Source organism: Colletotrichum fioriniae (genome assembly GCF_027942845.1).
Source record: "Colletotrichum fioriniae strain IMI 355084 chromosome Unknown scaffold_1, whole genome shotgun sequence".
Lineage (NCBI taxonomy): Eukaryota > Fungi > Ascomycota > Sordariomycetes > Glomerellales > Glomerellaceae > Colletotrichum > Colletotrichum fioriniae.
Genome location: NW_027076837.1, coordinates 5,187,773 through 5,202,420, shown reverse-complemented (window position 1 = coordinate 5,202,420; position 14,648 = coordinate 5,187,773). Strand labels below are relative to the sequence as shown.

At 53.3% G+C, this 14,648-nt stretch overlaps 6 protein-coding genes across 6 annotated transcripts; 3 read left to right on the top strand and 3 right to left on the bottom strand.

Moving 5' to 3' along the window:
• Positions 1 to 2,339: 2,339 nt before the first annotated feature.
• N0V96_001323 (uncharacterized protein) lies at positions 2,340 to 4,562 on the bottom strand (the record flags this gene model as incomplete). Its single annotated transcript, XM_065756207.1, has 3 exons — positions 2,340 to 3,431; positions 3,830 to 4,375; positions 4,434 to 4,562. 3 exons carry the CDS (start codon positions 4,560 to 4,562, stop codon positions 2,340 to 2,342), a joined length of 1,767 nt encoding a protein of 588 aa, XP_065615447.1.
• Positions 4,563 to 5,218: 656 nt separating this feature from the next.
• Positions 5,219 to 6,112, top strand: ALG14 (UDP-N-acetylglucosamine transferase subunit; the record flags this gene model as incomplete). Its single annotated transcript, XM_053192037.1, has 2 exons — positions 5,219 to 5,356; positions 5,408 to 6,112. The coding sequence occupies 2 exons, from the start codon at positions 5,219 to 5,221 to the stop codon at positions 6,110 to 6,112; spliced, it is 843 nt and encodes a 280-aa protein (XP_053050645.1).
• A 373-nt stretch (positions 6,113 to 6,485) lies between these two features.
• Positions 6,486 to 7,262, bottom strand: RSM25 (mitochondrial 37S ribosomal protein mS23; the record flags this gene model as incomplete). The annotated part of the gene is made up of 2 exons (XM_053192038.1): positions 6,486 to 6,822; positions 6,886 to 7,262. 2 exons carry the CDS (start codon positions 7,260 to 7,262, stop codon positions 6,486 to 6,488), a joined length of 714 nt encoding a protein of 237 aa, XP_053050646.1.
• Positions 7,263 to 8,001: 739 nt separating this feature from the next.
• Positions 8,002 to 9,501, top strand: N0V96_001320 (uncharacterized protein; the record flags this gene model as incomplete). The annotated part of the gene is made up of 1 exon (XM_053192039.2): positions 8,002 to 9,501. The coding sequence occupies one exon, from the start codon at positions 8,002 to 8,004 to the stop codon at positions 9,499 to 9,501; it is 1,500 nt and encodes a 499-aa protein (XP_053050647.2).
• A 743-nt stretch (positions 9,502 to 10,244) lies between these two features.
• On the bottom strand, positions 10,245 to 10,548 carry COX15_1 (Cytochrome c oxidase assembly protein cox15; the record flags this gene model as incomplete). Its single annotated transcript, XM_053192040.1, has 2 exons — positions 10,245 to 10,273; positions 10,335 to 10,548. 2 exons carry the CDS (start codon positions 10,546 to 10,548, stop codon positions 10,245 to 10,247), a joined length of 243 nt encoding a protein of 80 aa, XP_053050648.1.
• A 675-nt stretch (positions 10,549 to 11,223) lies between these two features.
• MTR4 (ATP-dependent RNA helicase mtr4) lies at positions 11,224 to 14,622 on the top strand (the record flags this gene model as incomplete). Its single annotated transcript, XM_053192041.1, has 2 exons — positions 11,224 to 14,390; positions 14,442 to 14,622. 2 exons carry the CDS (start codon positions 11,224 to 11,226, stop codon positions 14,620 to 14,622), a joined length of 3,348 nt encoding a protein of 1,115 aa, XP_053050649.1.
• Between the last annotated feature and the right edge of the window lie 26 nt (positions 14,623 to 14,648).

The window sequence follows — 14,648 nt, the reverse complement described above, 5'->3', positions numbered from 1 at the left end:
ACAAGACAGCATTCCAGTCCTACCTCCGCCTCGAATCTCACTGACCTCACTTCAATTCCACACAAGCCATTGTATTGGATAGTACGGAGTACCAAAGATGCATACCTATCATATGACAGGGCACGACTGATGAAGACATGGGGCTCTGCTCTCGAACCCTGGTTGCTTCATCACCATTCCAGATTATCGCTTTCTGTCACTCGCTTCGTAGTAACAATCCGCCTGGTACGTCATTTGCCCTTGGTACGGACACTGCCCAAAACAGTCGACTCCCGCACAGGTTCGACCGAGCGTGGTATGCGACCTACATTGGTGCAAACATCTGTGGCTTTAGCAGAGGCTGGCAGGCTGCGTAAGCCGTACGGAATCCCACGCAAGGGTTCTGTACTGTACCGACCTCCTGGTAACTATAGCGAGGCAAGCAATGTAAGGGACCTCGGTGTACCTGTTTACGTGCTGACATGACGCAAATCTGAGAAGGGGAAAAGCAAATACTACAAGTCTCCAACCCTCGAACCAGCCGATTCCGTCTCAACCAGGCTGCCAAAGTGACGGCATTACCTCACTCATCATCACACCTTGAAGCCTTGGGGCCTTGAGCCGCCTCCATCATGGTACCGGTGACGCTGGACAGTGCCAGATCCAGCCTGAAATCAAGGAAAACCTTACCTTGCGGCCCACGATGATTATCTGATTATCCCCATTACCCGGTGGCCACCCGGAAATACCGGCACGTATAGAGTAGCCCTGCGAGCATCACAAAAAAAAAAAAAAAAAAACACCCGTCAGCGATCAGCCTCCGGTAACCTCATGACGGATTACAGTTGTGAGAGGACGACCACTGGAGCACAAGTTTACTACTTGCTTTTGAGAGGAATAGTACAGCTTGAATCCTGCCTTGTGAAGACTAAGCTGTTATTACTCACCGAACAAAAGGTTTGTCCAGGGTCCTGGTATCCGTATTTTGTAAGCCGGCCACACTCGCCTTTTTCGGCACCGAGCGGCAGATGCCTGTCAGATTTTCTCGATGAGGCTGACCGGGATGGTTCCCCGTTACCTTACTCTCTCGGTGTTAAGTTTGGTAACCTCGCGAACGAGCGGGTTACTTGCGTCCGTCCCACCGGCGGACGGAGACTCGCCTGTATTTATCATCACTCGTTGTCTTTCGAGACCCTTTCGCATCAACTTCAGGTACTCTGTATTTGTTCTTGTCATCGGGGATCCGGGCCTCACAATTTCGGGTCACTGTCCCAGAAGACCCAAAAAGTGAGATGCCGAAAAGGATCTCAGGCATCTTGTCGTGCCTGTTTCCCACGACCGACCGTAAACTAGTGGAGCCTGTTGTCTACGAAGAAATCTTACCAGATGCTACGAGGATAAATCCCACGATCCACAAACGCAAAGTCGCATTATGAAATCACAGCACCGATGGGCACGCAGACAAGCCCAGCCATGCGATGAACGACGCCATGGCGGCGCCTCTGGCGTATGCTAGCCCGCCCCATCTAGCCATCAAGCACCACGATCTAGCTCAGAACAGCATCGTAGCACACGCGTAGCAAAGTTAGCAATAACTCTCTAAACTTCTAGCGTACACTGGGCCCGTAGCGTCGGTCTACCTCGGAGGATTCCATGGCCAGCGGGCAGTTGGTTCGAAATTTCGTCCGGCTCAGTCAGCCGGGATCCATGACTTTCCTAACGGTGCCCCGGCTCGACCGAAAGCAAACAGAGCCTGTCGCACCACTAATACGCGGACTAGCGGGTGCCAAACGCACAGCTGGACCACACCACTCAGTACTCACACACTCGCATCGCGGCTAACCAGTTTGATTTCTCAGAGATGAGCGATGGGCCAGAGGACCCGAGAGCGAGGGCGGGCCGGGAAAAAGAGAGAGGAAAATCGCGTGGAACAGTGGTAGTGTGCATGATCGGTAATTCTCACTTTTCCCAAGCCCTCCATTCCGCCCCCAGTCCCACCAGACTCGTTGGACTTGGACCACTGGTGCGTAACACCGTTCGACATCGTCGATATACCATTGTCTAACTATTCAACGATAAAACTGCCTACCCGTAACCCCAAAAACCAAAGGGCGCAAAGTCCAAGCCCATGAGCCTCTCGCTCTCTTTTTCTCCTCTGTGTGTATAACCCAGTGGTCGTCCGGGTAATGAATCCCCTGTGTGCCCCTTATGCAGCCTTGTACCCAAATTCCGACAAACGCCGCTGAACAATGCCAATCAATGCTTCGTGTTACTCATCTCATGTGTTTCTTTGGTGTCTTGTTCCCTCTTTCTCCACAACACTTAACGGGGGCCAACGGGATCTACGGATACCCTCTGCTCTAGCAAGCAGCATTCCACATCTCATGTGCGAGTATCGCGCCAATGACCGACGCGCCATGCAATCCGGACGTCGGCGTCCGATCACCCCAGATTTGGAGCGCGAAGTGACATGCCACCGCAAGCTCTCCTATCCCCAGAGACGTGTTGATAATGGACGCCAAGCTGGGAGTGTTTTCGTTGCGCATGTCCCTGATTGCGTCGCTGGTGAGGTGAATGGCAATGGCCATGCTCAGGAGCATGGCACCAAACATTACGTCCCGGCTGTACGGGTATGACGCAGATGTCGCGTGGAGCCACGCGCCGAGGAGGATCGCCAAGGTGAAAACGTCCAGTAAGCGGTTGTTACGCAAACCAGCCGTTCGTGCCGAAGGTCCGGAGTTCGCAAGCTCGGCGTGCTTATTTCCTGTTTCCGTCTTCGTTGCCAACGCCGTCTCTCCCTCTTCTTCATCATCGTCTAGGCTCAGAGTAAAACTTGAATTGAGCAGATCGGCCAAGGAGCTGCGTGGATCGCTAGGGTTCGACGCCGAGGGCGCGAAGAACGTGGGTTGCGCGAATGCTACCTTGCCTGTATCGCCGCTCGCGTCCTCGCCCCGCGACTTGGACGCATCCGTCCTGCCGGTTGTGAAGATTGACTTTTTCTCCACCGGTTTCGTCAATATCTTGGGACCGTTGCGAAGCTTCTGTGCCGGTGTTATTGGCGCGGGAGGAACCTTGTACCAGAACGGGCTCGAGTTGGGGCCTGGATCAGGTTGCCCGAATACCTGGTTCGGTGCCTTTGGAGGTCCAAAATCATTGAAGGCCCGGTGTTTGGATTGTGTCGGAGACCAATCCATTTCCTCCGAATACTGGGGCTGAGGCAGCTTTTGCGGAGTGTTGATGCCAATGTTTCGGTTGCTCGATCTGTGCTGTAATTCCCGCTGGAAGAGTGCTGGTGATGCCGAGCCAACGCTCGTTGGACTTGGAGGGATTCCGGGCCTCGGGCTGGACTCGGCCAGAATGTCGTCCAAGAGATTTGCCATGTTCTTATTGTCGTCTTCTCGAGCTTGTGCCGTTTGCGGTCTCGGTGGTGACGCAGCTGGTGTTCCGGTGTTCTGGAATAGGGGTGTCATATCCACACGTACGGATCGTTGGGCAAGTATGTATATCTGGGGTATCGAGTCAGCAGCGCCTCGAGGAGATCGTGATTCGTGTCGCTCACAGCCAGCATCAACACAGCCATCAATCCGTGGAGGCTCATCTGTGCACTTCCTTCAGCTGATCGCCCGCCTTTCATTTCGGTCATTCTCATGGCAAGAAATCGCGTAAAGATGATGAGTCCCTGAAAGGTGTACCAGTGTGACAATCCCAGGATATGTCGAGAGAAGCCACGGAAGACCTGAACAAATTTAGGGTTCCACCAGATGCTCACAGCATTGGCCCATAGACTCCAGTGTATTAACCTCTCAGGCCGAGGGAGAAGCAGTATAAGAGCAAGTGAAAGCCTCTGGACCATTGTGCTTTCGGCATCCGCATCCGGGTCTCGCATCGGGCCTTCATCATATTGCGTCGCAAAGACAGCAGCCAAGGATGCAACATGCCACAGGTATTGACAAGAAATACCACCAAACCAGAGCCACTTTCCGACTTTGGCCGCAATGTCTAGCGAGGTCAATTGCTTTGGAGCAACCCTAACTTTCCTGCTCCTATCCATCATGCGTCGTAGGTGGTCGGTCCGCGCCGTGTAGCCGGCTTGATCTAGCTGAGTTTGAACTTTGGGCTCGCACTGAGCGCATATCTGAGGGTATCGCTGCTCAAGTCGTCGACGGAACTTGTACATATTCCTCTCGAGTTCGGCATAGTCGGGGTGGTCTGGATCTTCGGGCAGGTATTGTGCCAGGGAGCTGGTGAACAGGTGCTGATTCTTGAGACATGTCGGGCAGAAGATGCTTTGTGATGGGGTGCTGAAGTCGGGGGACTGAGACCGTGGTATCGCGTACGTCGTCGCAGCAGGCGCTGAAGTGGTCTTGGCTACTGGAGGATCGGTGATGTCTCCGCGCTGGGTTACTGTTAGATGGAATCGCGACTCGCAATGCGCCGTGGATTGGTTTACTTACCTCGTCCAAATAGTTTGTCGCGTCGCATTTTAGGCAGAGAAACTCTCGAATCAGGCCATCGTATCTTGTTGATGAGCGCTTGCCGCAGTAAAAGCAGGTCAGCAGCCTGCCGCTTCTCAAGTTTGCCATGACGCTTTGAGGTTCGAGGCTCCTCGGGCCACACAAAGCATTTATGCAGGTTGACGGTATGTCTTTCGTCGATATTGTTGTAGCCCGGAACTTTCGAGATTCTGCCGGGCGGTCTGCACGTGTTCCTGGGAGAAAGCAGGGGAAGTCACAGGGGTCCTCGAGTCCCATCAGGAACATGAGGTCATCCGCTTTTTCTGTCAGGAACCTCCTAGTGGATTACCTACACTCAGGTACTTTCTGAAGCCCGGCACAAGGCGGAAGCTCAGAGCAGCACTGCTCCAATTGGATCAAACAGGATACCCACAATTCTCCAGTGACAGCTTCGGAAGTCACTGCCAGCGGTGCACTTACATCCACTTGAAAGCCATTCACCTCACGACTGAAGGCCATTTGATACCTCTTCGATGAAGTGAGTCTTGATTCTTTGTCAGGGGAACCACTCAATTTATCATTGTTCCAGCCGAGTAGTCGTCGAAGATTGACATTTTAAGGGTTCACTCACAAGACGCCAAGCTGTGTGTAATATTTTGTCCATTCTTCTTCAGAACAGATTACTGATATCACCATTTAAACAGGTTGAGAAATCGCAACAACACCACACACTAATGGGAAATGGCATTTGAACATCAATAAAGACCTAATCACAAGACGACAACATGGCGGCTGCATCTACTTTGATCGGCATTGCTTCTGCTTTCTGCGTCCTCGGCCTAGGCCTCATTCTCAAGTCCTCATGGAGGGCCTTACTCTTAACCCTGGTTCTGGGTGTCATCTCCAGCGGCGTCTTTCTCACGGTAATTGAACTATCTGTCTTTGAAAATCTGCTCATTACTGACATTATTTAGGCCCGACACCTTCAAATCCAGCAGTCCCGTTTGAAGCGACCGATCCATTTATCTGATGTCGCTGCGAAGAAGCCCGCCAGTCCCAGCTTGCTTAAAGGAGCTTACTTCCTCATTGTGTTAGGCTCAGGTGGCCACACCAAGGAAATGCTGGCTATGATGGAAATCAGCTTTCCTAATGTGCCCGACATGCACCGACGTTATCTCATCTCTAGCGGTGACTCAATGTCACTCAAACACCTGGGTGCTTTTGAAGACGAGCTCAGAACTATTCACGGCGAGGGGCAGGTGGGAACCTTTGATAAACACATCGTTGCGAGAGCCAGGAAGATCCATCAAAGTCTACTTACAACACCCTTCACCGCCATGATGTCGGTGGCTCAAATATTCCCCTTGCTGCTGTCCTCTCCTTTCAAGGGCCCCAGAAGCCGCCAACAGTTTCCCGACATCATTCTCACCAATGGCCCTGCCACTGGCTTCATTGTCGGTCTGGTGGCGTACCTCCTCAAGATGCTCTACATTGTTCCAGAGGACACCATGCAGGTCATCTACATTGAGTCCTGGGCCAGAATCCAGACCCTCAGCCTGACAGGGAAGCTGTTTCACTATACTGGCATTGCCGACATTTTATTAGTCCAGCATGAGCAAGTAGCTAAGACCTACGGGGTTACCAATGCAGGTTGCATGGTTGTGAGAAAGAAGACATGACAATATGTCAAATCTCAATCATTTCCAGCCCTTGTGAGGGAGAAAGGTTGGTGGATGCTTAGCATCAGACAGAATACATAGCTATCGTCCCATGCTTCTTTTCATCAATACAAGCCCATACACTTAACGAACTCGAGTAAAGGAAAATTCGACGTATTCTGATATGTTATGATCTGACCGCCTCGTAAGCACTGATCTTAAAGCGTGAAGCTCACTCCAGAACGGCCACGACACTCTGGTCAACATCTCATGAACAGGGCCAGGCACAGAAATGGGCGCATCAAATAGCTATTCGCAGTCGTAGCAACCTGGAATTGTGGTATTATACAGATCTTTGTAGTACATATACTTACAAGGCCCGGGGCCTCTTTGCTCAAGCCGCCGCCTCTGCCTCCGCCTCGGCAGCAACCTCTTCCGTCGTCTCTTCACCAAAGTTGGCGTAACTGGCCGTGCGCGCCTGCTCGATCATGACAGCTCTGTTGCTCGCCCAGCCCTTCCAGACCTCGAATTCCTTGTCCTCCAGATCCTGTGCGATTTGCAATCTGTTCTTGCCAAAGTACGCTCCGACGTGTCTCGCCTCCTCCCTGGCGACGCGCTTCTCAATCTCCTCCTCCTGGCGCAGCGCGTAGAACTCCTTTCTTGCGATGTCGTATGCCTTTGCTCTCGGGTATTTCTTGTTGTGCATGAGCCAAAGCTGTCGCTGGACGACGCTGTCTAGTTGTTAGCTGTGGCTCCGAGGGGAGGGAGGAGCTGAGCATTCGGGGTCAGCTTACCATTCACCGGTCAGAGGGGTTCTGTATTGGCGAACGCCCTTAGACCAGTCGCATCTCTGATAATCCTTTCCATCTGTTTCCAAAATCATCCTTGGGCGCGCCAATTCCCAAGGGTGGTCTCTGAAGAACGTCTTCCGCAAGGAGTCCTCCTCGTGCACGATCTGTTGAGGTTTGTAGATGCCTTGAGGCTTGCGATGCTTGCGATTAGAGTTCTGGGTGTTGACGATAGCCGGCCTCGTAATGATTTCGGAAGGGGGGATATCCCTCATGACCTGGAACCATGGTGGTTCATAAACGGGATACTGTGGGAGGATTTTCGAGTTGAGCTCCTGGCTCACGGTCTGGTAGATCCGTGCAGGCCTGATCTGTCGCCCCATCTTGATCTATCAAGCTTGTCAGGCGTCTGGTAAGCTGAATCGTTTGGGCAATTGAGACTCACTATTGAGATCGAGGCGGATGTGGCACGACTGTTCGATCCTGTCTGGGGTGCCTTTGCAGGTGATGAGCTCCGTCCGTCGCGAACTGCAACTCAGAAATTTGGAGCGTCGGCCAATCCTAACGCCGGCACCGGCTTTCGCCGTCGGCCCCACTCCACCCATGCACTTCACCAGCGAAATAATATTCCCATCCCAATCATCCCGGAGCTTTTAGTAACGCAGCTGGCAGCTCACCAACGATCCCCAAACGCCAATTCCATTCACTTATTCGCCAGCGAGCGCGTGCTCTTCGATGGACCGGTGATGCCCTGGCCGCAATGCCCGACAACCCATGAAAGTACTTAGCCGGATAGACGGGTCCGTATGCGGTGCCATTCTCTCGACTCGACCCTGCGCAGCTCGAGCTGCAGTTTCTTCCCGGCCAGAGCTCCGAACCGAGAGACCTTCGAGGGCGCCGGCGTCCCAGCACCACAGGGACCGCACACGATGCTCTCGCCCACCGGCTACTCAGTGTCCTCGGACAGCTTCATGGCTGCTGTCGACCTTTCTGCCGGCGCCCTCTTCTGTTCGCCCTCGTGCTCCGACAAGCTCACACCCGGCCATCCGCGGACGAACTCAATCATACAGCCACGTTGCCGCCTCCGCCGTTACCTCGGCTAGTCGATCACATCACGTAGTCATGCGGAAAGACAAAAACGTCCTACTCGGCTTCGTGGAGCATGAAGATGTTGGAACAGTGGACGAACACCTGGAACTCGCCAGGGATCCCTACCTGAACAGATACGCCCAACCAGAGCCTACTCCGCTCACGATATCGGAGAGGAAAGAGGACCAGCAGTACCCGTCATACCATGAAGCACTACGTGGCGACGAAGACATAGGACAGTTGGTCACCAAGCTTGGCACTGCTGTAAGCACCAAGATGAGATATCCAGCGAGGGTTGACTTGGACACCATACATAGCCTATACGCGGCGCTACCGGAACCTCGGATGATTCATATGCCAGCAAAGCTGCGCCATCGCTTGCTCAAGATATTCGGTACACCGATTAAGAAGGAGACGCAGACGATGCTTCGGTACTTCTCCCTCATCGGCGACGCGAAGGACTGCGGGATTGCTCTACGACAAAGCGAATGGAATCATGCACTGGCCCTGGCAAGCAGATATGTCGGCAGAGTGACGGATACTGAGGCCGAGGCTGCTCTTCAGTTGTGGAAGGAGATGGAAAAGCTGTCTGGGGTCAAGGGGAACGCTGTCACTTTCAACATCCTTTTCGACGCGGCGTCCAAAGCTGGAAATTTCGCACTGGCCGAGATGCTCTATGAGGAGATGAAAAAGCGCGGATACAGCTTCAACCGCTTCCATCACGTCAGTCTGATTCACTTCTTTGGGCTCCGCGAAGATCCCGATGGCGTCCGGGCTGCATACAAAGAACTGGTGGAGGCCGGGGAGATGGTTGACACCGTGGTCCTCAACTGCGTCATCTCTAGCTTCTTGAGATGTGGGGACGAGGATGCGGCGCTGAAGGTTTACGGTTATATGAAGGACAGCTACTCGGCGGCTGCCAAGATACCCCAGATGGACCCTTCGATGGATAAGGCTGTCATCCATATTCACTCCATGTTTGCACGCGTCGGCAAAAAGATACCAGAGCTCCGCCCACAGCTACAAGAGCTCGCGCATGAGACTCCTGATATGCGAACGTACCGCATTCTGATTAAGCATTTTGCTATAACGAAGGGGAACCTGAGCAAGACTGCCCAATTTCTCGACGAGATGCCACAATTCGAAGTGCCCGTTCACGGCAGCATCTTCCTCGCCATCTTTGAAGGGTTCAGCAAGTATGGCGCATCTCCGTTTTCTCCTTGGACAGGTGATCGGCTTGAAAACGTCTTGGCCGCGCTATTTGACGCGATTGACAACAAAGTCCAGGGTCTAAGACTTGATACCTGGCTCATGATCTGGGCGCTTCGGGCCTTCATGAAATGTACAAATAACGAAAAGGTATTGGAGGTGTACGGAGATTTCAAGAAGAGGTGGGAATTGGAGCCGGATAGGGCGGACTTTATGGATCACTATCTTGCCAGACTTATGGACGGAAAGGATGCATTCATCTTCCGGCATGGGCCTGGGCAGCAGAAGAAGAAGCACAAGGCGGTCAGGAAACGGCCTATGTAAAATAACCTATACTTTAGACAAAGATACCAGTAATTTCAATTACCTGTCCATACCTCATACAAGCTTCTTACATTGTCTTGTTATTCATGATTGACAGGTCAGTTCGCCCTTCTCCCCTCCCCACCTCGCAGGTCGTACCCAGCAGACCTTGATCCGATAGCCATTCTAGCATCTGAATCTATACAAGAATCCCTTATACATCCCTTCACTCCACTCAGCTCACCAGCAACAATAGGTGGCCCTCTAGGTCGGTGGATCAGGGCAAATTGGTTGAGTGATGGAATGGTTTACGAGCAACATTCACTAATACCTTGAGCCTAAGCGACAGGCCCCGAGTTCGAGTTCGCACACGATCCCAGTATGAGCACCATGATAAGCAACAAGAGATGTAGTCTGCCAAACTGAACTCTTGTTTGACCCTTTAGGTCTTCAACACCTTCCGATTGGCTACAAAGTGCAACCAGCTGCCACTTGAGGAGGGAACTGCGATTTCCATCTCCATTCACCTCTGATGCTTATCCCAGTGCGGATACACTCTGGAATCTGGCGTGGCTCCATGGTCTGCGATCCACACACATCACAAAGAAAGACGCCAAGGACAGATCGTGATTTCGGTTTCCTTGCTGATCCATTGAGGACGAAAAGTCTCTATTTCGGCTTGTGTACAAAGTCGTCCTCCGTCTCAACCCAATCCATGCTCTACAATGGCGATCGACTCAAGAAAAATTGTGCAAAGAGGGCCCTTAAACCTTGGGCTTCTTGGTTTGCCAAACTGTATATCTCGTCAGTACTCGATATCGGCGGGATTCGGAGCCACGGTAAAAAGCACGCACCAGCAATGCCGAAGGGGGCGAAGAAGCCGACAAAGGAGTAGGTCCAGAAGCCAAGGCCGAAGAACTTGCTCTTGGGGTTGAAGGGAATGTTGGTGTAGGGGCCCTCGGGGTAGTGGTAGGGCGAGGACATCTGGGCGCGGGTGGTCTGGAAGCCGCGGCGGGCGACCGTGGAAGGGGTCTTGGGGACCGCGCGGGCGGCGGCACGGGCGAACATCTACGGGGGACTGGTCAGCATCAATTGGACTTTTGGAGGCATTCGGGAGGTCGTAGTTACTTTGGCGGTGTGTTATGAGGCGATCGCGAAGCGCAATGGGGGTAAGGAGAGGTGCGATTGTGGTGTTGAAGTCATCCAAAAGAGTGGTCTGAGACTGTGCAGCCGGCTAAGCTCCAAAGATCTCCAAGTCTGTTCCCGGTTATGTAATCACACGTGACTGATCTCAAGCCTTAGGTAGCAGCGAACGGTCCAGTCCCGCGACTGGGATTTCGAAGCTACGATGGCCGGACACCGCCTTCCGTGTCTAGACGAATCTCAACCCCCGTCATGCATGTATTTTGGAATTTTTTTTCTGCCTCTTTCATGTTGCTTGCCTTGGCCGACCCGCCAACTTTTTCGCCCGAGCACCTGCGAGTTGCGACCGAACGCACATTGCCGGGACCAGACAAAATTGAGGAGTTGCCTCTTGTCAACACCGTCCAAAAAAGCGACAGACGCATTGCTGCACTCCCAGCGTCTCGCGTCTTTGCATTTCGACGGCTTGCAAAGGGTTTGACTTTCTTTGCTTGCCATTGGACCACCAACAAACCTTGAGTCCCTGACGCCATACATAAGACCAACTAGGCGCCGACCCCAACTTTGCTGTTCCCGCTTGTCAACAAGCAACCGCCCACCATGGACGAGCTTTTCGATGTTTTCGACGCTCAACCTGACGCGCAAAACGAGTCACACAGCGAGCCCGAGCCTGAGACTGATGTCGCCGAGCCTCCTCAGAAGTCGCGCAAAAAGGACAAGAAGAGCAAGAAGCGAAAGGCCGATGGTGGAATAAAGAATGGCGTCGCCGAAAAGCCAGAGGACGACGACATGCCCGACGCCGACGAGACTTCCAAGGACGGCCAGGACGCTGACGAAGCCGAAGACGCTGCCGCTTCTTCGGACGAACCGCAGGAGCCGCATAAGGACAAACGGAGGAAGAAGGAAGACGAGGCCCAGCCTGTCCTGACCGACACCTTCCAGACTGCTCAATCACGAGAGGTTGCTGGCGCCGCAGTTTTCACGCCAGCTCAGGACGAATCGCTCGTCCTGTCCCACAACATCCAGCACCAAGTCGCCCTGCCGCCTGACCTGGACTACGAATACATTCCCCTCTCCGAGCATAAGCCCCCTGCGGAGCCAGCACGCCAGTACAGCTTTAAGTTAGATCCCTTTCAGGCGCTGTCTGTTGCTTCAATCGAGAGGGAGGAGAGTGTGTTGGTCTCTGCCCACACTTCTGCCGGAAAGACTGTCGTCGCCGAATACGCGATTGCACAATGTCTGAAGCGCAACCAGAGAGTCATTTACACGAGTCCCATCAAGGCCCTCAGCAACCAGAAATACCGAGATTTTGAAGCACTGTTTGGCGATGTCGGTCTGATGACTGGTGATGTCACGATCAATCCCACTGCCAGTTGTTTGGTCATGACGACCGAGATTTTGCGCTCCATGTTGTACCGTGGTTCCGAGATCATGCGCGAGGTTGCCTGGGTCGTCTTTGACGAAATCCACTACATGAGAGACAAGACCAGAGGTGTCGTTTGGGAAGAGACCATCATTCTTCTTCCCGATAAGGTCCGCTACGTCTTCCTGTCCGCCACCATCCCCAACGCTTTCCAGTTTGCGGAATGGATTGCCAAGATCCATCACCAGGCGTGTCACGTCGTCTACACCGATTTCCGTCCCACGCCACTCCAAAACTATTTCTTTCCTGCCGGCGGTAACGGTATCTTCCTGGTTGTCGACGAGAAGGGCGTATTCAGAGAAGGCAACTTCCAGAAGACCATGTCCCTCATCGAGGCGGGCAAGGGTCAAGACCCCAACAACGCGAACGCAAGCTGGAAGGGCAAGGGAGCCAAAAAGCAGACGCAAAAGGGTGGACAGGCGTCCGACATGAAGTCTGATATCTCCAAGATTATTCGCATGATTATGCAGAAGAGCTTCCACCCCGTCATTGTCTTCAACTTCAGCAAAAAGGAGGTCGAGAACCTGGCTCTGCAGATCTCTCATTTCCAGTTCAACAACGACTCAGAGCAGGCCATGGTCAAGACCGTGTTCAACAACGCCATCCAGAGCTTATCTGAGGCTGACCGAGAGCTTCCCCAGATCCAGAACCTGCTCCCCCTGTTGCAAAAGGGTATCGGTGTGCATCACTCTGGTCTTCTCCCCATTCTGAAGGAGACCATCGAGATTCTGTTCCAAGAGTCTTTGATCAAGGTGCTTGTCGCAACCGAAACCTTCTCCATTGGTCTCAACATGCCTGCCAAGACTGTCGTCTTCACCCAGACTAACAAGTGGGATGGAGTTCAACGGAGACCTCTTACCCCGTCCGAGTACATTCAGATGTCTGGTCGCGCCGGTCGTAGAGGTCTGGATACGCGTGGTATTGTCATTATGATGATTGACGACAAGATGGAGCCTGATACTGCCCGCGGCATGGTCGTGGGTGAGCAGGATCGTCTTAATTCCGCCTTCTACCTCGGCTACAACATGATCCTCAACCTCTTGAGAATCGAGGCTATTTCCCCCGAGTTCATGCTTGAGCGTTGCTTCCATCAGTTCCAGACAGGTGCTAGTGTCCCAGCTTTGGAACGTGACTTGGTCGCTCTCCAGCAAGAGAGGGACAGCATGTCCATCGCTGATGAGGCTACGGTCAAGGACTACTACAACCTCCGCAACCAGCTGGAGCAGTACACAAGCGATATGCGCGCTGTCATTCAGCACCCTGAGCACTGCACCGACTTCATGCAGCCCGGCCGTCTTGTTCGCATTCACGACCCCAAGAAGACCAACAACACCATTGGCGGAACCGATTTCGGCTGGGGTGTCGTGGCGAACCTGATCCGCCGCGACCGCAACCGCAAACAGGGTGAGCCCGAGTACCCTCCTCAGGAGTCCTGCCTCATCGACGTCATGATGGTTGTAGACCAGAAGAGCGCACCTGTTGCCGAAGGCTCCAGGCATTTGACCTCTGATCTGCCAAAGGGCCTGGTTCCCTACCCGAACCCCGAGCAGCCAGACAATGGAGCTCGTTTCGAGATTATCCCTTGTCTGCTGACTTGCGTCAAGTCCATCAGCCAGATCAGAGTCTTCATGCCCAAGGATTGCAAATCTCAATCCGCGCTTAACGAGGTCGGCAACTCTCTTCGGGAGGTTCACAGACGCTTCCCCGACGGATTGCCCATTTTGGACCCCGTTGAGAACATGGGCATCAACGACGAGTCTTTCAAAGCCCTGATGAGGAAGATTGAGATGTTGGAGGCGCGCCTCCTCACCAACCCCCTTCACGGATCACCGCTGCTTCCAGAGCTCTACCTTCAGTATCGCTCCAAGGAGAAACTCGGCGAGCAGATCAAGTCCAAGAAAAAGGACATTGCAAGACTCCACAGCATTGCGCAGATGGATGAGCTCAAGGCGCGCAAGCGTGTCCTGCGCCGTCTTGGGTTCCTTAACGAGTCTGAGGTTGTCGAGCTTAAGGCTCGTGTCGCCTGCGAGATCTCATCCACCGAAGGTCACGAGCTTGTCCTTGCCGAGCTTCTGTTTGATCGCTTCTTCAACGAGCTCTCCCCCGAGCTCATTGCTGCTACACTCAGCTGTTTCGTCCTGGATGAGAAGCTTGAGACAGCAGCCCTGCGTGAGGAATTGGCCAAGCCCTACAGGGAGGTTCAGGCCAAGGCTAAGCAGGTCGCCAAGGTCAGCCGGGAGAGCAAGCTTGAGCTCAACGAGGAGGAGTACCTGGCTGGCTTCAAGTGGCAATTGATGGAGACTGTCTACTCATGGGCACAAGGCAAGCCGTTTGCAGATATCTGGTACGTTACCTCCAATCCTTCGTTCCATATCTCGTTGCTGACACGTTACAGCAAAATGACCAACGCCTATGAGGGCTCACTTATCCGCCTCTTCCGCCGCCTGGAAGAGCTACTGCGCCAGATGGGCCAGGGCGCCAAGGTCATGGGCAGCGATGAGCTTACCCAAAAGTTCGAGGACAGTCTCGCCAAGATCCGCCGTGACATCGTCGCGGCCCAGAGTTTGTACCTGTAAAACTCTAAAAAGGTTTGTCTCCGGAT